General features: G+C 37.7%; 2 protein-coding genes across 4 annotated transcripts in view; one reads left to right on the top strand and one right to left on the bottom strand.

The window, feature by feature from the left end:
- Nucleotides 1-19,205, top strand: part of cbl (Cbl proto-oncogene, E3 ubiquitin protein ligase) — a 40,615-nt gene extending 21,410 nt beyond the window's left edge. The window contains exons 5-16 of the mRNA XM_065281197.1: nucleotides 4,347-4,468; nucleotides 5,008-5,145; nucleotides 6,558-6,645; nucleotides 6,731-6,862; nucleotides 6,948-7,172; nucleotides 7,518-7,646; nucleotides 7,831-8,199; nucleotides 11,752-11,843; nucleotides 11,949-12,086; nucleotides 12,564-12,670; nucleotides 15,345-15,551; nucleotides 15,922-19,205. Coding sequence (XP_065137269.1) covers nucleotides 4,347-4,468; nucleotides 5,008-5,145; nucleotides 6,558-6,645; nucleotides 6,731-6,862; nucleotides 6,948-7,172; nucleotides 7,518-7,646; nucleotides 7,831-8,199; nucleotides 11,752-11,843; nucleotides 11,949-12,086; nucleotides 12,564-12,670; nucleotides 15,345-15,551; nucleotides 15,922-16,193 — 2,019 coding nt within the window. The 3' untranslated portion in view covers nucleotides 16,194-19,205. The remainder of the gene's footprint in view (nucleotides 1-4,346; nucleotides 4,469-5,007; nucleotides 5,146-6,557; nucleotides 6,646-6,730; nucleotides 6,863-6,947; nucleotides 7,173-7,517; nucleotides 7,647-7,830; nucleotides 8,200-11,751; nucleotides 11,844-11,948; nucleotides 12,087-12,563; nucleotides 12,671-15,344; nucleotides 15,552-15,921) is intronic.
- A 1,270-nt stretch (nucleotides 19,206-20,475) lies between these two features.
- The window catches only part of mcamb (melanoma cell adhesion molecule b), a 46,899-nt gene continuing 40,157 nt past the window's right edge, over nucleotides 20,476-27,217 (bottom strand). For 2 of the 3 annotated variants that reach the window (XM_065281195.2, XM_065281196.2), the window contains 2 exons: nucleotides 21,824-21,926; nucleotides 20,476-21,742 (listed from right to left, as the gene is read on the bottom strand). In XM_065281195.2, the coding sequence (XP_065137267.1) occupies nucleotides 21,824-21,926 (103 nt within the window). In that variant the 3' untranslated portion in view covers nucleotides 20,476-21,742. The remainder of the gene's footprint in view (nucleotides 21,743-21,823; nucleotides 21,927-27,217) is intronic. The other variant, XM_065281193.2, reaches the window with a different exon arrangement.

Raw genomic sequence — 27,217 nt, 5'->3', positions numbered from 1 at the left:
CAACATTAGAAAGCTACACTTCCAAAACCATTCTAGCATCATTGTGCCAATCCCACTAAATCTTAAATAAAAGGAATTGCAGGACATTTTTGTTTAAATGATTTTCAATGTAGTGGATCTGTAATATGGATTTGGACTTGGCATCAAAGTGTTGTCTATTATTCTAAGTACTGTACTATACTATACAGTCAGTCTCTCTCTCCTCTCTCTCTCTCTCCTCTCTCTCTCTCTCTCCTCTCTCTCTCTCTCTCTCTCTCTCTCTCTCTCTCTCTCTCTCTCTCTCTCTCTCTCTCTCTCTCTCTCTCTCTCTCTCTCTCTCTCTCTCTCTCTCTCTCTCTCTCTCTCTCTCTCTCTCTCTCTCTCTCTCTCTCTCTCTCTCTCGTCAACAGGCCATAATCACATTTATCCTGTAATTAGCTTCCCTTTCCCTTCCATACTTTACATCAGAGCTAATTCGGGAAAGGGGTCAGGATAATTTTTCATGGCTAATTTACCCCATAATCAAATGCTGCCTTTGATATATATAATAATCGAGCTAAAATGGACAGAGAGCCACAATTCATGTAGCATGCTGGTCTATAGGGCACTTAAGAGCAGCCGTAGATCCGCTGTTATGCCTTCAGGGCCGTGCTTGTGTTGAGCCGTACCGTTGCTTCATTCATTCATTAATTCGCACAAGCAGCCAGAAATAGACAGGCTGTTTACAGAGAGACCGCAAAAGCTTTTTCACAAAGCTACGCGCAGCAAGGTCACGCTTCTCATCGGCATATAAATGGGCCTACCCCGCTGGAGAGTCAGTTACGGTCATTTTTCCACCCCCGTGCTTTTAGCAGCTTTAGCTCTTTCACTATGAGCAGACCTTTGTGAGATTGCGCTCATTGAATAATTCAATATGAGAACCGGTTTTGTTTTATGTGTTTGCTCAGTGTACACATCCACGATCGTGTATCTCTGGTTCCGATAGTAAATACTGAAGATCTTTCATGAAGATAATGTGTCATTGGAGAGGGAAGAGCTTGTCAATCTTCATGTTGTTGGGTGACCCATATTTAATCATCTGAGGCTATTTGACGCTAGTTTCAGTTGATTCGTAGCCAAATGTGTTTAAAAATGTGTTAATACAGCCCACTGTTGGGGTGTTAGATATCATTTTGCAAGACCAAAAGCTGCACACTAGTCTTTTTAGTCTTAAAATATAACTATTTAGCACTTAATATTGGTTTAGATATTATTTAAAGTCCCACTGTGGGTATTTTTTATTGTTGTTTATATGTCTATGTGGTGTTTTTATATGCTTTAAGACAAATCATTCTTCGTTCAGCACAATTGCAGAGTAGTTTCTCCATAAAATTGGAGGCCGTCTCATTCCCGCGGTTTAAAATCACCTTGGTCTCTAACATCACAAAAATGTAACCAAACATATAAACACAGCTTATGTATGGATGCTTTATAGAGTCTGTGCTGCTCACACATGCAGGCTGAGTACTTTAACCTGTTAAGATTAGCGCTAAATGATTAGTGCTGCAAACGCGCAGTTAACGTATGCATTGTGTGAAACTAAACTTAGCAGTTATGTGTTTGAAATGGCAGAGCTGTGCAATTGATTCTAATTGAGGTAAGGGTGTACAGTTACATACAAGCCCGTTAAAGCATGAAGACATTACGGTAACGGGTAAAACTTTATATATGCTATTATGATGCTCAAAGATGAGTTTTTAACCGGTAAAATGATTTACTACAGGAAGAGATCTCGCATATCATATTTATAAATAAAACCATTTCATTATGAGTAAATAGGGAAGATCATTTGAAGCAGCTCTGCACCTTAATAAAAATAGAAACGGGGTGTCATACTGCATCACATGCTTCCACTGTGAATGGACATGTAATGGAAATGATCTAGTTTTGTTCAACATTTGTCTACCCAGACAATTTTGACAACTTTCATCAGAGCTATCAATGCTAAAATGCACACTCATCCTGTTTTCATGTGCCAGGAAGTGTACTTCTGCCTTGGCATCTTTTGGTGGAGAACTTTGTACCTGCAAGTCACATGCCAGCTGTCACTGGGGTCTCTATGTACTCAGTCTAAGGTTTTTCTTTAAAAAACGGAACAAGTCAAATTCTTAGAAGCGTTTGCAAGTTTGTCATTTAGAGGAAGTGCCAGTCTTGAGAAGCATGTGCCATGAACACATGAGTGGGTTTATGCAGTCGCTGTTTTCTCATTATGCAGAGCTTCAAGCCTACTGAATGCTTTCAGTGTCGTTTCCAAGTCCAAAATTTACTTTATCACACCTACCTTTATTACAAGGAAACTTGAGTATTGTAGATTAACTTCTGCTTAAAAGTTTCCACTTTGTGTCCGTATGGTTCAATTAAATGTAAAAGGGTTAAAATTTCCAAATACATTTGCAGAGCTCTTGCATACATTCTTTTTTTTTGAGGACCAAGTGTAAAATTTCTGGTTTTATTTAATTTTGAAAGAATATTTCCACTAAAAAGTAATTAATTCAAATTACTCAATTTTTTAAGGTAAGTGGTTGCAATCAATTTATTTAAGCTACGTTTATACAAAAAAAGTTAGTAAAATAAAATAAAAAAACTTGTTTAAATGTAGCTTAAATAAATTGATTGCAACCACTTACCTTATTAAGTAAATTGAATGAATCATTTATTCAGTGTGGCGGATAATTGCAAAAATGTCAATGTGGTTTAACCGGTCTGTGTCAGTTGGTGTAACTAGTATTTTTTTAAATAAAAATATAAATATATTCATAAAAAATGTTGAATAAAATATAATTATCTAGTTCGGTGTAATATGATTTTTTTGACGTACATTTTTACATAATTTGTCAAAGATTATTTAGAAAACAGAGCTGTTTTCAGCATATGTCAGGACAAATATTACAAACACGCATTAAAATTAACATTTAGAAATAACTAATAAAATGATTGTTTTCTTTGATGATTACGCTTACATGCCACCAAGGTGAATAACATATTTAATATTTCTCATTCTTTGGCACAATTAGCAGTTACACCATTTTACATTTTCAGGTCCATTCAGTCTTAACTTTCATAAAATGGTGCAAATGTAATTTTTTATTGCATAAAATCAACATAATTACATTATGTGCATTGATATAAACCTGATGCGTGCTTTTAAAACAAGATTTTTAAAAGATTTTCGAATTGCTCATCTTTCCAAACCGTTTTTGTCACTGACCTTTAAATTGCATCTATTACGTTAACTTGGATTCGATTACATTTGTTTAATTTGATTTAAAACATTTTACTTTGCAGTTCTCCATAAATTTACCAGCCAACTTGCAAGAAACTCAGCCAATGTTTATGTGCTTGACTTGTGGCACGTGTTAATTCTGAATTCTGTGTCGTACTGAGAAATAATACTGTGAATAATTCTCAATTGCTTAGTTGATGAAATATGTGTTAGCTCTTTGTCTATGTAAGCTTAACTTTTGTTTGCAATGCCCTTGTGGTATTGGATGAGGCTTCAGGAAAGGAAATAAGGTTGACGTATCGTTTATATTTGGCAGACGATGTCACAGCACTTGTTTATCAGTTAGGTGTGGCTTCGCACGAGCATCTTAACATTTTAAGGAAATGCTTGGTTCCCACATTACACTTACATTAACTCTTTCCCCACCATTGACGATTTATCTCGTCAATTAGGAGAGAACGCTTTCCTGGCAAAGACGAGTTTTTATGTCCATACATATTTCTGGTTATGCCCCATATAATAATATTTGGTGGTGCCCCCTACCCAACTTATAAAACACTATAGCATATACGGATCCAAAAGCAGTAAATATTCTGTGTAAGCCTTTACAAAAATGCAATTTTCTCATCTTTTTGTTAATTTTTTTTTTTTTTTTTAAGAAACTTACCCATATTGGAGACATGATAAAAGAGAACAAAAGTGAAAATGGGATGAAACTTTTATTGTTGTTGTTTAAAAGCAGGGGGTCAGTTTTATCATTTGATATATTGTATGTTGAATATTTAAAGGAGAATTTCCTGAAAACAACTTTTTTTAAATGCTGGCAGGGAAAGAGTTAAGTGTTGTTATGATTAGGGATGTGAGTTCATTTGGCTAGCTTGTGTCAATGGCATTTACAGTGACTCGACTGCATCCACACCACACTCTTTCCCGGACATAACTCTTTCTCTTGATTTCCCAAGTGTGTGTTAGAGGCTAGTTCACAAGACAAAGTATCTTATTTCAGATTTAATCTTTAGTGCATTACAGGCCATGCCATAAATTCACAATGTGGGTGGTGTTTAAAAAAAAGCTCTTACTTGATGTTTTTTGTTTTGTGTTGTAGCCATGGTCATCATTGTTGAGAAACTGGAACAGCCTGGCAGTGACTCATCCGGGGTACATGGCCTTTCTCACCTATGATGAAGTCAAAGCCCGCCTGCAAAAATTTATCCACAAGCCCGGCAGGTAATTCACAGGCTGCCTATCTATGTATGCATTTGTTGGTTAAGTAATGATTTCATCAAGAAGCAAAGTCGGAAGAAACTGACACATTGGTTATTTTTGGGTAATTGTGTCTTCGATGATACTGTTTTCGAGTATCATAGCAACTATGTCTCTAACCATTACATTGATATTTTTTTAGACCTGCCAAATCACAAGATTTTAATTCAAACATGCCTTAATAGCATCAGCATTTCGACACCAACCCTGTCTATGACTCTTAAACAGTGACTGGAGGTACATGGGACAATTCACTGTCAGTCCCATGAGCCCCGCCTCCCAGTGGCCCAAAGGACAGCGTGGTACCTCCCATCAATAGATGTATTGTAAATCTACCATGATGTCACAAGTGCTTTCTAAGCAAAGAAAAGCAATCATATGACTACCCCTAATGCATTGAGAAAAATTTCTCAGTGTTGGTCTCCCTTAAGTATACGTCATGTTTGCTGGGTTTTGACTTGAGTGTGTGTTGTAATGATCAAGTTTTTTTGTCTTGTTTGCAGCTATATCTTCAGGCTGAGCTGTACACGGCTCGGCCAGTGGGCTATCGGTTACGTCACGGCTGATGGGAACATCTTACAGACCATTCCTCACAACAAACCCCTCTTCCAGGCCCTTATCGATGGCTTTCGGGAAGGATTGTAAGTTAAAATAACAGGATAGCTTTAAACACAATACCACACTGTGTCAATAAGGTGTATACGGGTTTTTTTTTTTTACCTACATTATTTGTCTTTATCGATGAGACGGGGAATACACCATGTCCACTTTGAATACGTTTCTCGAGATAAAGCATCTGCCTAGTGCATAGATAAGTAAATAAGAACATGCAGCGCTTTCATCTTTATTAAATTTGAATCTATTTATTAATAGATGACCGTCATGTGTTTAAGATAATGTGTTAAGATGCGATGCATTGCCCAGAAGACAAACATTTAATACACTACACTGCAAAAAATGGTTTTCAACAAAAAAAAATCATAGTATTTTTGTCTTGTTTTCTGTAAAAATATCTAAAAATTCTTAAATTGATGAGCAAAAAGACCTAAAAAAAATAAGTCTAGTTTTTAGATCAAAAATATCACATTTAAGTGATATTTCAAGAAAAATCTGCAAATTTTTCTTGAATTTAGTGTTTAAGAAAAATGTTCACGATCTTTTTGCTTACCCCAAAGCATCTTAATTTAAGAATTTTTAGACATTTCTACTGAAAACAAGACAAAAATAAGAAAAAACATTTTTTTCTTGAAAATCATTTTTTGCAGTGTACAATGTAAAAATGACTTTCTTACATAGTATTTTAGTCTTGTTTTCTGTACAAATATCTAAAAATTCTTAAATTAAGATGCTTTTTCTCGATAAGCAAAATGACCTTAGAAAATAAGTCTAGACACAAAAAACTGTTTAGTAAATTTGTGCTTAAAACAAGCAAAATTATATGCCAAAGGGGTGAGAAATTTGTTCTTAAATTAAGTGTTTAAGAAAAATGAAAACTTATTTTAAGATTTTTTTCTCTCACCCCATTGGCAGTTTTTTTTTTGCTTGTTTTAAGCACAAATTCACTTAAATTATATATTTTTGTTTATAAACTAGACTTATTTTTTTAGGTCATTTTGCTCATCAAGAAAATAAATGTTAATTTAAGAATTTTTAGATATTTCAACTGTAAGCAAGACAAAAATACGAAGTCATTTTTTGTAGTGTAATAATATAAGTAAGGGATAATGTATAGGCAGCCGATTGTAATTGCAGAAATAAACCCCGAATAAAAGTGTGATCGGGACCCAACGCCAAGCGAAGGGTCTTGTATTACACTAAAGGGGCTTAGTGTAAGGTAAGGAACATTAAATATTGATTTGAAATATTTTATTTGCTCATTTTTAACAAAACTTCTGCGAGGAAAACCTGTTTATTTTAAGTTTTAAGATATTTAAATGTCACAAACATGCTAATTTGTGGGAACTGGCCAATCAGAATCAAGCAATAATAACTAATAACTCCACCCAACTTGTAACTTTGTTTCTCAAAGATTAACCCGTTTTGTCCTGTTTAGCTACCTTTTCCCTGATGGCCGCACTCAGAACCCAGACCTCACGGGACTGTGTGAGCCCTCCCCTCAAGATCATATCAAAGTCACGCAGGTACTTTCTTAAAGTTCCTCACAGTACCATCTTGTGTCTTGTATAATCTGTGCTCTCTCTAAGACAACCATTTCATCTACTACAGGAGCAGTATGAGCTTTACTGCGAGATGGGCTCCACCTTCCAGCTGTGCAAGATCTGCGCAGAGAACGACAAGGATGTGAAGATCGAGCCGTGTGGCCATCTCATGTGCACTTCCTGTCTCACAGCCTGGCAGGTAAGATTGAAGCACCTTCTGAGGATATATATACACAAGTGTGATTTATTTGGATGTAAGCAACTGTTTTCATCTCTCAATTTAGGAGTCTGAAGGCCAGGGCTGCCCGTTCTGTCGCTGTGAAATCAAGGGCACTGAGCCCATCGTCGTTGATCCCTTTGACCCCAAGGATCCCAACAGCGGAGGCTCCTATGGAGGCTGCAGGGGTACGTTTGGTGCGGAGGGGGCCCCATCACCCAGTTATGATGACGACGACGATGATCGATTGGAGGACTCTCCTTTCATGATTAGCAAGCTGGTTGGTGCTAGAGTGAGAAAAGCTTTATTTTACATCTCTAAATCTTCTTTGTTGTTGTTGACCAGTATGTTTTTTGGGTACCAGGTTGAAGAGGTGTTTGAACATCTTTAAAAGATGAGAAAAGATCCAGTGGTCTTGAAACAAGCAGCATCCTTCAGCTCTCACCTGCCTCAAATATAATTTTAAATGTGTTCCTGTTTAATAATGTCTTAAAATGAAACAAAAACATTTACTTCAGCGCATACCGTTTACGATAGACGACATTTCATTGTGTCCCAGTTCACAGTAAAAGATATGAAATGTTTGTGCATTTAGCATCAACACAGGTATTTGAATGTTTTTTTTTGTTTGTTTTAGGTGGAGAGGCCACCCTCACCGCTGTCAGTCGCCCCCCAGTCTACTGTTCCCCCAGTACCTCCCCGCCTGGATCTCCCCCAGAGACCCAACAACTCTCCTGGGGCTTCCAGTCCAGGGGCCACATCCAAGGTAAATGCACAAACATTGAACTGTTTTGCCCTTTGAGTCTGAGTTTGGACTGATGCAGAATATAATTTTGTATTTTTAAATATTTTTAAGAAATCTGATACAAAATTCATATTTGAGATTTACTTCTACGGTTGAAACTGCAGTGATTTGATGTCTCATTTCTACATCGAAATCCTCTCCCCAGGCTTCCTCTCTTCACAAAGACAAGCCTTTGCCCCTCCCTCCAGCTTTAAGGGATCTTCCCCCTCCTCCTCCCCCAGACCGGCCACACCCAGCTGTTCCTGACAACCGACTCCCGAGACGTCCTCTCCCAAGCACACCTGGAGATTCTTCTCGGGACAAACTGCCCCCTGCCCCACCCAACCGCAGCATGCCAGAGTGGAACTCGCGGCCCGTACCCAAAGCCCCATCCCAGCCACCAGCGACCGGAGATTCCCGCGTTTCTCGAGAACTCTCTAACCGGCACTCTCTGCCCCTGCAACTGCCCTCTACTCTTGATGGCAGAGCCGAATCCCCAAGAAACAATGGTCCACCCAGTCTCGACCATCAACTGGTGAGATTACACATGATGCCGTTGTAACACCTTGTGTGATTGTAAAGGGAAGGCTTATCTGCCACCAGGGCATGTGAAGGGGTACCGTTGGCACACAATTCCTTAGAGTAAAAGAGATTCATATGGGGTTTAATTTTTTTTGCTTATATTTGCACGTCAGATTTTATCTCTTGCAGTCGCCACACTCACAGCCTTTTTTATTTATTTATAAAGTGTATGGTATCTAATGGCGCTTTTCCATTGCATAGTACCCCATGGTTTAGTTTAGTTTGGGTCGGGTCAGCTTACTTTTGGGAGCTTTTCCATTGGGTGCAGTACGTAGTACCCGATACTTTTTTTCGTACCACCTCGGTTGGGGTTCCAAGCGACCCGAGCTGATACCAAACGTGACGCGAAAACACTGTAGATCACTGATTGGTCTGAGAGAATCGTCACGTCATCGCTATAATGTAAATATTAGCATTAGCTTACTGCTAGCTTGCGCTGTCTCAAGCAAACATGTTGTTATCTGTGTTCTGCTATAAGTTTCCAAACACCCTTTTAGCGATGAAAAACATCCGCAGGTTGAGAATCCGGGAAACCATAACAGTTTTTTCCAGACTTGCAGTTTGTGGCGGCACATTCGCGACGTGCACGTCCGCATTATATATGCTTAAATGCAACTTGAATGAGGCTCAGCGGAGCGCCGTCGACTGACGCCACGGGTCGGGTGTTTGAACAAACTGTCATGTGAGACAGAGGTAGTTATAAACGCGATGTGCAAACATCTATTTGTGGTGGCCAATTTTAATTTTGTGGCAGACTGAGAAATAAATGAATGTACAACAACGCTCTCACGTGTATGATGTCACAGCAGTAGGCAGCGTAAAGATAACGACACGCCTATAATCCCTCCCACTACGAAGTGATACTAAACTCGATGGAAAAGCTAACCACGCCAAAGTGAGGTGAGCTGACCCGACCCAAACTAAACTAAACCGTGGAGTACTATGCAATGGAAAAGCGCCATAATTGATAGTTTTCATGTGATGTCACACACACTTGGATACAATTCAGTGGAGGCCAAGAAAGCACTATCTGTCGTTGTCCACAGTTTAAGAACTGAGTGATTTCTTTAGTTTAGCCTAAATACTAAATAGTCATCTAGACTAGACGAAAACCCAGAAAATAGGATTTAGTGTCATAAACAAATGTGCCTCTGTCCCCAGTGAGAGGAAATAGTGGTAGCCATTGATGTACACTCGTATTTACAGTAACCGCACGGGTTGATCCAAAATGAGCGGGTGCCTGCGGTCATCCGCGGTTACGAGTCATCCAAAAATATATTTAATGATATTCCGGTCACAGTCGGTCGGGTCGTTTGAAATGATGCCAATAGATTGCGTTTCCGAGTTGCAGGCAGGTTGTTTATACATTGACCCACGCATCACTGATTTTTAGCCGTAAATATATATTTTTGTAAATTTCTTATCTGGATTGTTTTTGCGTACTGAGGCCTAAAGTTAGCTAACGATAATGTAAAATGTAATGTAAAAAAGCAAAAGTGATGTGAAAAGAGTTGTTTGCAAATCCTTTTTTACATTTATTAGATAAATTGTACCACGAGTATTAAACGTGACATAGAATGATTGAACGGGGTATTTATCCTTGTTCTGTGATGTGAAATGTAGACATATTTTTTTTGTTTGGGTCTGTAATGCCTTAGTAGCTTCCTAAAAACCTCTCTTAGATAGCTCTATTAGGGTGGGGGATTTTAAACAAGTGGTTTTGAACCTATTTGGCTCCCCCTACTGGCTTATCCTGCAATCTCATTACTGATTGGCTGACTTTGCTGCCACTCAAAAAATGTAGCCAATTATTTTAAAGTGGAGGGGCAGTTAGATGCCTGTGATGTCATAAGCATCAGTTTTTCAGATTGGGCCGTTTTCTGGCTGACATTTCTAAAAGAGGAATTTCTATGAGACTGAGATGTTTATCATGTCTAGCAATTTTTGTATGTTCGTCAATGCGGGTAGACTACCATTATTCAACAAAGACGAGGTAAAAATGTTTTTTCATTCTCTGTCCCCTTTAAGTAGTTGTGCTTATGCGGCTTTCACATAGGACGCGGTGTGCGCTGAGCTCGCTGCTGGGTTCCGTGCAGGCAAGATGGATACCCTGTTTGAATGCCCTGTTTCTATTGGTCGCACGTGTATTCGTCACAGAGCTCAGCGCAAAAGTTAAGCTGTTTGGGCGACGCAACAACAAACCACCCTCGCGCGGCGCAAGCCATTGAAATGAATGGGTTTCATAGCACAGCGCAGACCGCGTCCTATGTGAAAGCCGCATTAGACTGAACTTTAGTTAATAATGTTTTTCATTAATATGATTTTATACATTATAATACAATAGAATATAATATAATATTAATTAAATCTTGGCAACAGTATAAGAATTTCTACAAAATTGATGTAGACATTGCCAAAGTGAAGGTCTGGCATAACTTTGAGGGTATTTAGTGACTATCTTAATTTTTCTTCCGCTAAGAGGTCATTTAGATAATCATGGCTTGAAACAGAAAGAAAATTGACCGGCTTGTGCTGCTTCTCTATGGAGAGTCCAATGTAAACTGCCACTTTATTACCCTCCAACCCCCCTGGTAGATCTCGTGACTAAAAACTGTCAATAGCACGATTGAACCTCATAAAAACCGTGCAGCACTCAAAATACGGTGTGAAAAGGGGTGAATATTTCAAATGGGAATGAAGTGATGTAACACAATGCATTTACATATATGCATTTGGCAGACAGATTTATCCAAAGCAACTTACAGTTCATTTAAGGTACATCCTTCAAACTAAACCCATATTTTTGTCATTGTTAGTTGAATCTACCAGCTGAGCCACAAGAACCTGAGTATAGTAAAACAACCCTTTATCTTACATCTACATTGTAATTACACAAATAAGTACTGGGTTTAATTATTTAACATACTTATTATAAGAATATGTTTGGTTGTTTTTAATTACTGTAATAAGGAGCTCAGCTGCTTAATCCTCTAAACAGCACCTTTGTCAAAACTTAGATTATGATATTAATCAAATACTGTCGGTACGTATTATCCTTTCATCAAGCCTTTCATAAATACTGGATTGTTGACAAAATCCATTAAAGGGGGGGTGCATGATCTCTGAAAGCCAATGTTGATATTTGAAATCACCTAAACAAACACGCCCCTACGCCAATAGAATCTGGACCTTCTTTTAATAGACCCGCACCAACACATACGCAACCCAGGCAACGATGTCAGTTGGTAGACACGCCCCTTACTGCTGATTGGCTACATGTGTGTTTTGGCACTCGAACGCAATCCCTTTTCCAAAGTGTTTTTCAAAAATCATGCACCCCACCTTTAAGGGTCTGATCAAAAATGTGAATTTACAAGAAATTCGTCCAATTTACTTTTTGCATCCGAGTTCTTCATATATAACAAGGTCACTGTGTTAATATAATATAAAATGTCTATAAAGTCTCTGACCTCTATATGTTCTCTGTTCAATTTCCTACGTGTAGAGTTTTGGATCATCTCTCGCTGGTTCTGACTATGACTGCCCCAAAGTGAAGCCATCTGCCTCAGCTAACGCCATCTATTCCCTGGCAATCAGGTTGGTGACACAAAGCCAACATAAAAACACCCCCTCACTTCCCGTTTCATCAATCTATTAAATCAGCAGTTATGTGAATGTTGACTCTTCCTGGTGTGCTAACAGGCCAGGAGGAGTCAAGCCTCAGACGGGTGAGGACGCCCGCGAGAATGACGAGGAGTCTGAATACATGACACCAAGTTCTCTACCAGTGCTGCCCTCTGCTGCAGGGGAGGTTGTACCCAGACCCCCACCACCTACCAGGTAAATTTTTTTCACTATTAGCTAAAAAAAACCTGTGGTTTAATTTATGGCTAATAAATTATGATTGTAAACTTAAAGAATAACAAGGATTAAAGCAGAGAAAATCTAGCCTACAATATTATAATACATGGTTAGGCAGCAAAACCACTAGGCTTGAGGCTAAGAGGGATGAGAAAATGCTTCACATAAATGCTGTTGCTGATGTCAAAGATGTCATGTGCGTCCAATCAGGCAGTATCAAACTATTCAAATACACCTGTCATCTATCTGTCAGAAGCTAGCCAAATTAAGCTGGTGTCAACATTAGAAGCTAGCCAAATTGGGAAAGATTACATGACATGCCCTTATTCTCGAAAATTATAAACAAAACTACATTAAAAATTAAACTAAATGGTTCACTTGCAAATTAAATTAACTTCCACATAGTGATCAGGACCCAAGTACTCAGTTCTCACTGTTTTGTTTTGTGATTTACAGGAACATGCTTAATGAAATCGAGTCGGATCCACAGATGTATGAAGCAATGTACAACATCCAAGCTCAGGCTTCCACCGCCTCCGGGCCACATCAGACCAGAGACTCAGGTAAAAATCAGCTGAATATTTGAAGAATTTGGTTCCAAAACGCAATAAATCTATTTTGACTAATTTCGGTAAAAATGTGTTTTCTATACCAAGAAAGTGACAAGATAAAAAACACTATTTTCAGTTACAAACTTTCACATAGCATCTTTAGGTTATAATAAAATTAAAGGGCCAGTAAGTAGGATTTTAAGTGTTTTATTAATCAAAATCAATGTCTCTATATATAAATTCATCCTCGTTGGTGTCAAATGACCTCTGCCAATGATCTGACTTTTCTTTGTAAGCTAAGAATTTCTCCTCTTTACTTAACATTGAACAGGTAAGTCCAATGAGACTTCCATGTCGTTCCGCCATATTGAAAAACTGTAATAGCAGAGAGGGACAAAAAGCACTAGCCTACCAACGTGTTTCCACAACGCGTTTTCATTCAGAACATGTCAACCAGCTGCAACGGACAAGGAGATCAGTGAATTCATAACGGCTACTGTAGTTGCAACACGCATTTGGAAAAGCGAGGCGCTAGAGAGCACTGTTCCTTTGAATGCAAAATACAATTTCACCACTAGATGGGGTAAATCCTACTTACTGTCCCTTTAAAGGATTAGTCCATTTTCTTAAAAGAAAAATCCAGATAATTTACTCACCACCATGTCATCCAAAATGTTGATGTCTTTCTTTGTTCAGTGGAGAAGAAATTATGTTTTTTTGAGGAAAACATTGCAGGATTTTTCTCATTTTAATGGACACCAACACTTAACACTTAACTCAACACTTAACAGTTTTTTTTCAACGGACAAATCCCAAAAGAGGCATAAGGGTCTTATCTAGCGATTTTCATTTTTGACAAGAAAAATAACAAATATACACTTTTAAACCAAAATTTCTCATCTTGATCCGGTCCAGCGCGACCTAACGTAATTGCGTAGTGACGTAGGGAGGTCACGTGTTACATATATGAAACGCATATTTGCGGACCATTTTAAACAATAAACTGACACAAAGACATTAATTAGTATCAGTTGACATACAACAACGTAGGAACGGTGCTCTTCCAACACTCTTGTAAACACTGGGGCGGAGTTTCGCGTTCGTCCTCTGTGACCTCTGACGTCATGACGTATTGCGTGAGGTCGCGCTGGCGCTTTTCAGGACCAGTGATAGACAAGAAGTTGTGGTTTAAAAGTGTATATTTGTTATTTTTCTTGTCAAAAATTAAAATCGTTTCACTAGATAAAACCCTTATGCCTCGTTTGGGATCGTTTAGAGTCCTTTGAAACTCTGTTGAAAAAACTGTACACTTTCATGTGAAAGTGTTGAGATAAGTGTTGGTGTCCATTAAAGTCCATTAAAATGAGAAAAATCCTGCAATGTTATCCTCAAAAAACATAATTTCTTCTCGACATCAACATTTTGGATGACATGGTGGTGAGTAAATTATCTGGATTTTTCTTTTAACTCTTTCACCGCCAGCGTTTTTAAAAAAAGTTGCCAGCCAGCGCCAGCGTTTTTCATGATTTTCACCAAAGTTTAATGCCTTCCAGAAAATGTTCTTCTTTAAATAAATAAACATACAATATATCAAATGAAAGAACAGACCCTCTGCTTTCAAACAAAAAAAAACGTTTCATCCTACCTTTAGTGGTTCTTTTGCAATCAGCTTTTGAATATGGGTAGGTTTTTGCAAAAACACCATATTTTGAGCAAAAAGCAAAAATAATTCAATTTTTGTGACGGACTTTTCATAGAGATCCCATCCAGAGCGATCTTTAAAACAGACACGGACATGCAGCAGCTTGCCATACGGCAATACTTCCGGTTTTAAAAAGTTGCGGAAGGGCGCCACCTGGTGGATAATAGCGGTATTGCGGAAAGACGGGAAATCTCGCCATTGGCGGGGAAGCGTTTTCTCTTAATTGACGAGATATCTCGTCAATGGCGGGGAAAGAGTTAAGAAAATAGACTATTCCTTTAAATTTTCAAATCCATTATTTGATTTTCACAGATTTATTATAAAAACTGATTACTTTCTACACAAAATGCAATAAATCCATGACGAAGTTTTTTTTTTTCAGAATGCTATAAATCTATTGAATCAATATATAAATGTGCATTTATCTTTGCCATGTTGTATTCATTCATCCACTAGTGGTATACACTGATTATTAAAATAATCAAAACACTTACTTTGTCATATTAAGAACACTGTCATTGTTTCTGTCATCTTTGGGACATTGTTGCTGAATTGTTTTGACAGCGATCAGCTGTAAAATGTTTTGGTCCTGCTTGATTTTTGTTGACTTTGAGTAAAATAATGGAAAGTTTTTTATAAGATCCCCTGGGGTCAATGTGTTAGCATGACAGAAGCTTCATGCTGTCGTCTGAGAACAAGCAACAGCCGGCATTTTTCCATCTACCGAGTACCTCTCGCATTAATTATTCAATTTATGCACAGAGAAGGAGGAGTGGTGTTTACATTTTGGAAGTAACATGGCGGATATTGGATTTAGCATAAAATTAAGAATTTACTTTTTAATACTGACCTGATACAATACTGATTTTGGCGGTAACTCAGTTTTCTAAAAATTTTGTTTATCGTGTTTTGGAACCAAACTCTTTATTTGCAGTCTGTCACATGTTCTGAATTGTTCAATATTATATTTCTCTCCTCCTTTAGATTACTCAGAATTGCCTCCTTTGACCTGCTCAAACGGACCGAGGGATCCCGTTGGCGTGTGTGAGGAGGAAGAAGCAGAAAATAGCTACGACTACCCCAAGTCCATTCTACCCGTTTTCTCAGCTCGACGCACACTGTCCGACACCAATCCCACGTCTACTAGCTTCAACCGATTTTCAATAGACAGTGAGCTCGGTGCTGCAGCAAGTAAGTCTGAATGAAGATATATCACGATGTTTCAACACTGACTCTCATTCTTTCAGTCAAACATTAATCATATCTGCAAGGAAGAATCAAACTGTATAAAGCCATACAACATTTTTTGGTCACTGCATGAATCCAGTACTTTAATTTTAAAGGGCACATTTTTGCACACCCCTACAAAGTGACAATTTTAACATGTTATAATAAATGATCTATATGGTTTTTTGAGCTAAAACTTCACATACGTACTCTGGGGACACCAAAGATTTATTTGACCTTTAAAAAAGTCTTGTGAAATGTCCCCTTTAATTCAGAACAACATATACCAAACACATTAGTCACGCATAAATTTGTTTCTGAATTGTGTCTTTAGCCGTCACGGACCCTTCTGAAGCCCCCGAGCGGCCTCCCAAGCCTCTTCCCCGTCGCATCAGCTCTGAACGCAGGCCCAGTCCTGTTCCCCCTGGAGCAAGTCCAGGACCCAGCCAGCAGATCAGCAGTGAGATCGAGCACCTCTTGAGCCAGGGCTACTCCCAGCAGGACATCCAAAAAGCCCTTATGATTGCACAGAACAATATCGAGATGGCCAAGAACATCCTGAGGGAGTTTGTGTCCATCCCCTCCACCGCACATATTTTAACATAACAAACCCTCTCCGAGCGCCCGTGGTGGCCCAGCTTCGCTCATGTTCGTCTTGGACTCCAGAAGAGAGGGGCGCGTTACTCCACCGCTACTTCTAGCTCCAGTAACGGCGAGTCTCTTTCTCTGTGACAACTTTTGGATTCTCTATCCTCCTTTGTGCGCGCGGAGGAGCGCGCGAGGGGTTCGTCGTCGCAACCGATTCGTCGGCCAGAAGCTTCACCAGTCTTGGTCTCGAGGCATCGCATGTCCCACGAGGCTTTCCGTGAAACCTAACAAGGACAATAACTTAAAAATAAAAGACAAGAACATGTATGTGTTTATACAGTGATTTAATATATAAATCAGAATATTGAGTATAGTTAATATATACACGTGTACAATGGACAGGTTCAGGGTGTGAAGTATTAGGCCTCGGAGGTGGGATAGCTAAAGGGAGTTCTGTTAAACACAGCGGATTGCAGCTAAGCATTTTCTGGTGTGAAAAAATGGCCTTTACTTGTGTTGCTTCGGTACATTTTTATTTTAAGTGTGTGATGATTTTTCTTTTCGTTTGTCGAGTAGCATGGCGTATGTGCGGCGCAGTTATCTTATTCCCAGCCAAGGTGCCGTGTTGGGATATTGTTAGCCCAAAGCAACCCGTTCTCCACTTTGACCATGACCTCCAGGGTACTGTAAGATTTCATGCGGGCTGTCATAGTGGCGGCCGACATCGGAAATGGGCTCTCCGTCGGCCTCGTTACGTCTGTGTAGCATTACTGTAACTGTACTGTACCATAAGTTTCATTTCCGGAATTCGATAGAAAAATTTGAGGACAGCCAGTCCTTTAAATTCCCAGAAGATGAAGACACCTCTATCTAAGACAAATTTGATATTAGAAACACCTCACTTTGCCTCGCACCTGTTTGAAGCAAATAGCAGGGGACGTGTTCGATGTTTTGTCTAATTTTCTGAATGTGTCATTAATATGGTGATCTCCGACAGTTTTGTGAAGTAGTGTGTTTACTAAAGTTCATGTTCTCTAACAGATTTCGTAGTATAGAGAGGTTGGGTGCGAGTTGAATCTGCTTATTTAATTAAAAAAACAACAAGTATTTGCTTATAAAGGTCCACGGCCTGGTCAAGTTTGTGTATTCGTTGGGGACTGAAATGGATCAATCATGGGGAGGTTCTGACTCGTGAAGCTGTTCATCTTATAAAAAAAAACATGTCATTTGATCACCTTAATATATTGTTATTATTAATGTTATTATTTTTTTGATTTATTGTTATTAATACAGAAGTGCTTTACTGCTGCTATTATTGTTAGTGCTAAACAATTAAGCCTTAAATGTACATTTGTGAATACTGTGTTTAACCCATTTTAAAGTGACAGTATCTGTTCTGTGTGATTCGGTAATGTAGCATACTTGAAATCAAAAGCATTTTGCGCAGGTGTAAGCCCAGTTTGATAGAACTGATTTTTTTCAGTCTATGTCTTGTGTGTGTTTGTGTGTATATGTGTGTGCATATGTGTGGGAAATCTGCTTTCATCCAGGTACTATGTTGCATTTTGCTCAATGTATTTGTTTTATTTTACCGATGTGAACGGAGGTAAAGAAGGCCTTATATTTGTTTTTCCTTGTCCTGTGAGGCTTTGTGTTAACCATGTCAGTCCTTTTAAAGCCATGATCGCAGTGCCCATTGTCTGCCTGCTGTTAGGGAGAAGAAGAGATCCGAAGTTTGGTTCTTCCCAGTCTCCCTTTGTACTCAGGAATACCGTAAACAGAATTAGTGACTCCATGCTAGACCTTAAAACCTTTGCTTTTTTATATTCAGGGTAAAAAAATAATCCTAGACTACTTTCAAAGTCACTCTCAAGGATAATTGCGTAATTAATCTGACCTTCTTACTAAAAAAATTATAAAGCATCCCTTAAGATTTCTAATAATTGTTTTGTTGCACCAGTCGTGAGTATATTGAATCCCTGCTGTATTGTGTAATTGCTTAGGGGTTCACAGTTGAACTTGTTATTGATGTTTTTTGACACAAAAACTGCCCAAAATAATTGGGGTTTCTAGTTGGCCCTCTGAGAGTTACATTGGCATTGCAGGTACTTCATCGTCTCCGTTATATTGATACACACTTGATCTTGAGAGTTTAATCAGTCAGTCAGTTTCCCAGCAGAGAGGTTTAGGTTTATTTTAGGTTGTTTTTGTTAGTATAGTGGTTTTGAAGTTTCTGTTCCACTATGCCTTGATGCCTATAACTGGTATTGAGATACTGATGTTGTTTTTACTGCACCATATGAAGAGATAAGTTATGTTTGATAAGAAGGTGTGAAAGTTAGTTTTCAATCCATAATATTTGTTTATTAAATCATTTCATTTTTATTTACTGTACTACTATCTTGATAATGATTTAAGCCTGATGGATGTCTGTGTGTGTGCGTGTGTAAAAGGTGTACAATATTTCGCACAGTGTACAATTTGTGATACTGTCACTTTAAAATCAAGTGTGTAAAGTTACTTATACATAGAAAACACGTGAAAACGGCAATGTTTATTTCATTTTGCATTTCTGTACATGTCAGAAGTTTATTTTTGTTTACTGATGTGAATATTACTGTGAGCAGTGCCATACGTTTAGATATGTCCGTCATGTTTGTTCTGCTACCCTGAAAAAGGCCTTGTTAGTGTAAAGAGTGAGTGATGTTCAAGCGTTCATTTTCCTCGAGTTCCTGTGTCGCATCTTTGGCTTGATCAGTGACTAGGCGCGCTGCGCAGAGTGTTCCGCGTATGACGTCACGGTCTCGCGAGAGCTCTCGCGATATCTGGATGTCATACGCCGGTCGCGTTGCCCTGCGTGATGTCCGTTTACTGGAACGTCTCAGATCAGACCACAAGAGGGCGCTCGCTCCTCATTTTGCCATAACTTACCTGAGTATGTCAGGCTATTATTTTCTTGTGCTAATTCTCATATCATTTTGGAAGTATGCACAGCGCTATACTGTTATTAAATGAATAGAACAAAAACAATGTCCTCAGTGTCCTTCTGTTTTGTATTTTCTATTCTTCTGAACTTTTTAGTTTTCTGGTAGCATCCTTTGTACTAGCCATGATAATAGGGTGATACCATAGACTCTATAAAAGGAGTGCTACTAATGTTTGCAAGCATATTTCTTCGTAGATACGCGCATCCCAAATAAATATAAAATCCTAATGTTTGTGTATTTTTAGCAGACGCTTTTAATTCAAAGTGGCTTACAAATGAAAGCGTATTAAATGTGTAATAATAATATAGTGTTAAGTATATTAATCCTAAACCTAAATAAAATCTGCACAATTTTAGGATTTATTGTGTCATAGGACTACAAAATAATGCTCAACCTAAATATAAACTGTTACACGTGTAAAATATTAATTATTTAAAAAAGTAAAATAATAAATTATGATTATATTCTTTCATATAATTATATAATATATAACACGTTAATTATATAATTTGTTATTTACATGTCTAAGGGTTTGAGCTGACTTAAAAAAAAAACTTGCACAGACTTATCTGGACAAAAATGTGTCTTAAAATGCATTTAAAGGGAAAATTATCTAAAAATTATCCAGCAAAATGATCTAAATAACCTTGAACAAAGTATTTTTCTTAAAGCAAAATGATAGAGGAGATTTTTTTATTTTTCACAAACATAATTAAGTGTGTGATGATATTGCTTATAAAACGAAAAATCTAATATAAAAGCGGGAATAATTATTTTTCTTACCCCATTGGTAAACATAAAAAAAATGTGTTCATGTTCTCTGAAAGGAAGACGTAAATGCTTTTGTTTCCCAATTTCATTTACCTTGTTATAAGGATGCATTGAAAAACAAGAAGTATTTTGCATTGTAAACATTTAGTGAACAGGCTTTCTTCACATTAAAGCAAAGATTGTGAGTGTGTGAACTATGCAGATATTGTATTTGTATGAACAGTAACACTTTAAATAAGGTTGTATTTCTAAACAAATGCATAAGCTAACATGAAGTAATAATAAACAATACAGTTTTTCGCGATTTATTAACCTTTGTATCATGGTACATTAACTAATGTTAGCAATGTCACAACTTTTGATCAAATGTAGTAGTCAACACTGAAAATAACGTTAATTAGGATTAATAAATGCTGTATTGTTCATTGTTAATTCATGTTAACAAATACAACCTTATTGTAAAGTCTTACTGTATGAACATTTCCAATCCACTGTATAAAATCTTTAAATTGATTTACAATAATTCAAGTCAAAACACCAGATTAAGGCTTGATTAAGCCAGCCCTTTTAATAGAAATACAAGGAAATTTTAAAAACAAGCATTAACAAATTCCACTGACCCAATAAAAGGTGTAACATAGCAGAGGAAATGTTAAAAATAAAATACAAACGCCAAAGAAACAAGATTTGCAATGTAGAGCCAGAATGCTGTAGAAGTCTGCTTTGGTATGACTAACAATTAAAAGATTCACAACACAAATACTGGGGTGTACCCAATATCTCCTATTAATACAGCCTTAAATCTTACATTTAAAAAAAAAGTAGTATCAAAATATATCCATTGTGTTTCCACTCTGTTCCACTTTCCCTTCCATATATATATATATACTGTATGATATAACCCTGCATTTGAAATTAAAGCGATGAAAAGCACCTGCATTTGATTAATCAATCACAAAACTTAAACATGGGAAGATAATCGTGTAGTTCATCCTTCATTATTTACATTCAGTGCAAGTTGAGAACAGCAGGTCAATGTAGTAAAAAAATAAAGGCAATAGGATATAGATGAACATCAGTCCCTGCTGCTGTATAGTATGCTTTCATTTCTCTCCGAAACCTCACCGGGCTCTCATATACAGTGCTTTTATACACAAACAAAATTAAATTTGATATAGCCTAGCTAATAAAATACAAAAAGCCAGTGAGAGGTCACATGAGCCCAACATTACAAAAATATGGGGTTAAAGGTCAACCTGGTCAGAGCTTTCCCATAATAAATGAAATTGCCCTCGGGCAGAAATTGCCCTTGATCATTGGGCAGTTTCAGTGCTGTGTTCAGAATAGATCAAATGTTTACAGTCGTGCTGCAGTGATAAAGGTGGCTCTAGACGTTCAGTGCATGGACTATAATGTGGCAGAGGTGAGAGCAGGTTCAAAACAGGCACATAGACAGCAAATTAGTCATTTTGACACTTGTTAAAACACCTTAAAGTTTTTCAAAATGAAAATGATATTGTAGCACAACCTTTCATATGCTGTCTCAGGCATTTTAAATAGCTAAATATGTACAGTATTCATATATACACTTTATTAACTCTATAATGGACTTTGTGTTTTAGATATGCTGCATCAGATAATAGCAAGTCAAATACAAAACATGGGCAGGAAAAAGTATGATAGAAGTGGATATTTGGTGATGGGGAGCACTCTGGTGTGGAGATTTCACCCTGAGAGTGTTGTGTGGGACAAAAGCTTATTTTTCTTGTCCTCGCTGCTCATCCAATGTTGCTTTTGGGTTTCAACTCGCTAAATGGAAAAAAAGACAAACATAATTTAGAAGATGCTTATCTAAAACGTTTCAATAATTTACCAAATTTGACTAATAACCTATTCAGTGGGGGATTTTTTGTCACCGTTGACTCCCTGTAGAAGAACAGCCTCTTCAGATTTGCCGCTCTTCACATCATCTTTACTAGCATTTTCCTTTGTGCTGGAGAAAAGAAAAGTGATTTTGTGATTGTTTTATATTTATAATGTACATTGTTGGAAACCTTTTTTAGCGAAGACCAGGAGACTTGGATTTCCTCGAGCAGTAGTCTTTATTGCAGAAAGCGTTCTTGGAATCAGAGCATAGAGCTCGGGGAGATGCAGTAACCAAGTCTGACTTTGGGTATACATGCATTACATTTAAAGCCATTCGAAGGGGGCAGTCCCTTCAGATGGAAACAATGCCTTTAGATTACAATATAAACATGAAAGAGAGGTTACAGTCAGGCAAGAAAGGACAGCTGTAAACGCATTCCTGATCATCCCCCTTTGATCAGATAACCATTACGGCAGGCTGGGGTCTGTGTAAACGCATCCCAGATCATCCCCCTTTGAGTAGATAACAAATGGTCAATATGCCCTATGAAAACAAAGGAATGCATTCCAGCTAATAGCTTCCATTACTTGCTGTTTCTTTCATATTTAGGTGAACAGATACATATGATAATATTTAACAAAACAAAAACAATGACTTCAAATTATATTTCAACAATTCCCCCTTTGAGAGTTCTAAATAACTCTCACATAATTTAATTCTAAACCTTCATAAGTCCATTCTTTGACATATGTTGGTTAACATAATGTCCCATCTTCTAGTCTTGTAACATTGGAAGTTACAGTCAAATTTGACGTGTGTGAATTGGTACAGAATATCATGATACTGGTTTTTTTTTTTTTTTTTTTTGGAACCAAAACTGTATACTGAAAGTTCTGCAGTCCTTGAATGTAGATGCGTTGTGTTTTGCTGCTAACAGTCGTTTCAGATGTTACAGTATGTAGATTTTTGACACTCCAAATTCTTAGCGAGATGACTCTTTTGTCCACACTGCTGTACAGGGTGACTCATACCAGGGTGTCACTGTCATGTCCAGTATCTGCAACACAAAAAGAAAGACACGAAAGAGCAGTATTCCATTCAAAGCATTTTAAATTTGAACATCTTGTGATCGTATAGTTTTAATTTCCTTGTGATCGTATAGCATTAACATCATTGTGATCGTATAGATTTTTAAAACCTTCCATTAAAATGTCATTGATCGTATAGTGTGTCTTTTTACCCTAGTCTGTTTTAGTTTGACACCTAAGGACCAGGTGAGGTGAGGATGAACTACATGAGGGGAAAAGCTATGAGGGAATCTTCACCACAGGGTTTGGCCCCCGACGCTTATTGCATTCGGTTCTGCCCTGGGCTCCTCACTGGTCAACATGTGTCCTAGTCTGTCCCTGTCAACATAGGAGCTATCAACATCTTAAATTCTAAATAAACTCATCCCCCTTTTAAACTGTAAAATCAATTCTTAAACAACAACAAAATCCTCTAAAGAAACATCAGTCATAGTAGACATCATCCAGATTTCATCCTTGTAAAATTTAATACAACAATAATCTCCCAAAGCCATAATGATTAGACCCTTAGCAAGTTGCCCCACAGATTAGGTGTAGAGGGGAGGGGCTGCTTCAGTATTGTGAGCAGGTTCTGTAAGAGCTGAGAAACACTGTTAATTTCTCCAAGTATCTTTTTGCCTCTCCTACACTCTTTTAAATAATGCCCTTGCTTCCCGCAGTAGTGACATTTGATTTCTCTCCTAAAACATTTATTTGGCCCACTTTCTTTGTTAGCCTTATTCAGCAATGCTGCTGCTATTTTGACATTTGTATTAACATCAGAATCTCGTTCCCAAGTGGTTAATCTGTTCAAATTGCTTCTCAGAGTTGCATTAGACCATGTTAGGTCTAGGAAGGGCAGAGCATTTCTGTATTCAGATAAAAGGCCATCAAACCATGAGCGGACTAGTGGTCCTTTATGATTTAATACGTCCTCAGGATTATTTGCTATCCCACTGTATGCTGCAGATGACTGACAAAACCTTTCTGTGTATTCACTCACAGTTTCATTCTTTCTTTGCACACAACTAGTGATCTTAGTCCAATCAACCTTTGGTCCAACAATGTCCCTCAGTATGGCTAACACTCCTTCTCTTAACCCATTTTTATTTGCATCCTGTAACTCGTAACTTTTAACAGCAGTTTCAAAAGTACTGAATTCTGATTCAGACAAAATTTGTGACATAAGCTGCAGTATGTTAGCTAAAGACAAGTCATACAAACGGATTTTTCTGGACAGTGCTCCTCTGAACTCAGAAAAATTAGCATATGCTGATGGCAAACTCTCAGCAAGTCTATCTATTGTTTCTGGAGCTACATCTTGTAGCTGGACTACTGACATTGAAGGAAATGCAGTTCCAACATTTTCACTTTGAGTCTTTTTCCTTGCTCCACACACCTTAACTGAATCACATGCTTTATCAATTGTATTATTTCTGTGATTAACACAAACACTGTGTTCCTCTCTAACAGACTGTAAGTCAGGATGATGGACATCTGAATGTTGTTTCTGAATGTCTTCTGGTGAAGACATGTTATGGCCTATCTTCTCATTAGGAGATATGGCATGAGAATACAAATCTTGAATTTTCTTCTCTAGTTTTGCAATACACTCAGTTTGCTTTGCAGCTAAAGCCAAACTGTACTCTCTGTAGCAGTAGATAATGCCTTTTGCGTTGTTCTTTCTAACACAGGCCCCCAAAACTTTCTTACACTCTTCAAGAGTCCACGTCCTATCTGGATCAATACCAAATTTCTGTCTTAGATTCTGTCTAACTGATTCTGTCACAATAGAATCCATGTGATTATTCAGGATTGAGCTAAACTCATTGTCTGACCATAAAGGGGTTGCAAGTCCACCTTTCTCAGTTGTGGGAATCAGTCTAGGATGCCTTTTAACCATTTTTACATTTAAGTGGATTTCTTTTAATAGACAAACACTGTTGTTAATCTCTTTCACAAATTAGAGGATAGCCCAAATTCTGGATGACCTATTTGCTTTTATTCATCTGTAGCCTTCTCTGATACACAAAAGATACACCAAGCTTCTTCTCTGACCAAGCAGAGGATAACCAAATTCTTCTCTGCCTAAACAGAGGATAACCAAAATTTCTTCTCTGATAACCAGAGGATAACACAAATTTTAGCACGTTATGCTAATCTTCCCTGCCTAAACAGAGGGTAAACCAACATTTGTTAACAGGACCCTGCAGCTGTTTGTTAACACTTAAACACATGTACTGGTCTGAAGAGGTTCTTTTGATAGAGTGACACTCACCAAATCAAAGTTGAGCTGAAAAATCAGTCTGGAGTGATGTTTGTAGATATTTGGTGAAATGAGAATCTCTATCCGGGTCACGGCACCATCTGTTGGAAACCTTTTTTAGCGAAGACCAGGAGACTTGGATTTCCTCGAGCAGTAGTCTTTATTGCAGAAAGCGTTCTTGGAATCAGAGCATAGAGCTCGGGGAGCTGCAGTAACCAAGTCTGACTTTGGGTATACATGCATTACATTTAAAGCCATTCGAAGGGGGCAGTCCCTTCAGATGGAAACAATGCCTTTAGATTACAATATAAACATGAAAGAGAGGTTACAGTCAGGCAAGAAAGGACAGCTGTAAACGCATTCCTGATCATCCCCCTTTGATCAGATAACCATTACGGCAGGCTGGGGTCTGTGTAAACGCATCCCAGATCATCCCCCTTTGAGTAGATAACAAATGGTCAATATGCCCTATGAAAACAAAGGAATGCATTCCAGCTAATAGCTTCCATTACTTGCTGTTTCTTTCATATTTAGGTGAACAGATACATATGATAATATTTAACAAAACAAAAACAATGACTTCAAATTATATTTCAACAACATCTACACTTAAAAAGAATCATAAAGGTGTTTAATAGGTTTTTGGCATCAATGAAACCAAGAACCATTCACTCCCCAAAAAACTTTTGTGTAATAGAAAGGTTATGTGGATGTTAAAAGTTCTTTATGAAATCATACAGCCAAGAAACCTGTTAGCCACTTATTTTTAAGACTGTAAGCCTTAAAATAAATAGTTTTTGCTGTGATCTAAAGCTGTGGTGTGTAATTTATTTCTCTATTTTAGAAAAGAGTCTAATACAAGGGTCTTCAACAGGGGTCCGGGGACCCTTGGGGGTCCGTGGTGGTATTTCAAGGGGTCCTCGAAATACAGTTTGAATGCAAAATAATAGTTTTGGTCAAATTATAGTAAGTATCAAACAAAAATGGATTAATATGCTGATAACAAAACAAAACTTTAAACGAAAAGCATAACGTCCCCACAATATAATGAAATTAAAATGTAATGTAGTATGCCCAAAATGATAATTTTAGTCTCTTTGTAACGTCACCGTAATAACAAAGTATGTATTATAAGTCAATTTTTTGTATGTTCTGGGGGTCCCTGCTCCTCCTGTCTATCCATTAAGGGGTCCCTTTCCTGAAAAGGTTGAAGACCTCCGGTCTAATAACATAACAGTCTGAACGGTCCCACCATCCAAAACCACCCTCGACTCATGCTATTGGTTGACCCAATGTTGCTACATATCCACCAAACCATAGCAATGTTGACAATGTCATAGTGTTTATGATTTTCATGGAAATCAAAATATGAATAGCTTATTTGTTTTTGCACATTAACATTAAAAATAAAGAACAACAGAAAATAAAGTATAAAGCAATGAATAAGGCTTTAAAAGTGTATTGTGTAACTGTAAAAATAATCTCTTGACCGAAATGCAATATAATATACATAACTTATAGTAGTAAGACCTTACAGAATGAACTGTATTGCTTTTATTACCTTAAAATTAGCTGTTTTTATCTACATACGCTGTGGGTTTTCTTACATGGAAGTCACCGTCATGTTTCTACAGTAGCCCTAAACAGACTAACTGCTCTACAAAGCGCGTTTCATCTCTACTTTGTCTCAGACGATGATGTGTTTGTCCTGTGGTGGCTACCATAGCTTCTCTGTGTTTCAAAAAGGGAGAGCTCTGACTAAGCCATTGGTTGCAATTCACAAACTCACCACTAGATGCCTCTAAAAATCTACAAAGTGGACCTTTAAAGGAAAACACCACCATTTTTCAATATTTTCTTACCTCAACTTAGACAAATTGATACATACCTATCTTTTTCAATGCGTGCACTTAATCTTTGTACAGTGCATTGTGAATGTGTTAGCATTTAACCTAACCCCATTCATCCCTTAGGATCCAAACAGGGATGAATTTAGAAGCCACCAAACACTTCCATGTTTTCCCTATTTAAAGACTGTTACATGAGTAGTTACACAAGTAAGTATGGTGGCACAAAATAAAAAG

The sequence above is a fragment of the Paramisgurnus dabryanus genome, chromosome 8 (genome assembly GCF_030506205.2).
Source record: "Paramisgurnus dabryanus chromosome 8, PD_genome_1.1, whole genome shotgun sequence".
In the NCBI taxonomy this organism is placed as follows: Eukaryota; Metazoa; Chordata; class Actinopteri; order Cypriniformes; family Cobitidae; genus Paramisgurnus; species Paramisgurnus dabryanus.
Note: the sequence above shows the minus strand (reverse complement) of the source record. Positions and strands in the feature narration are given on the sequence as shown.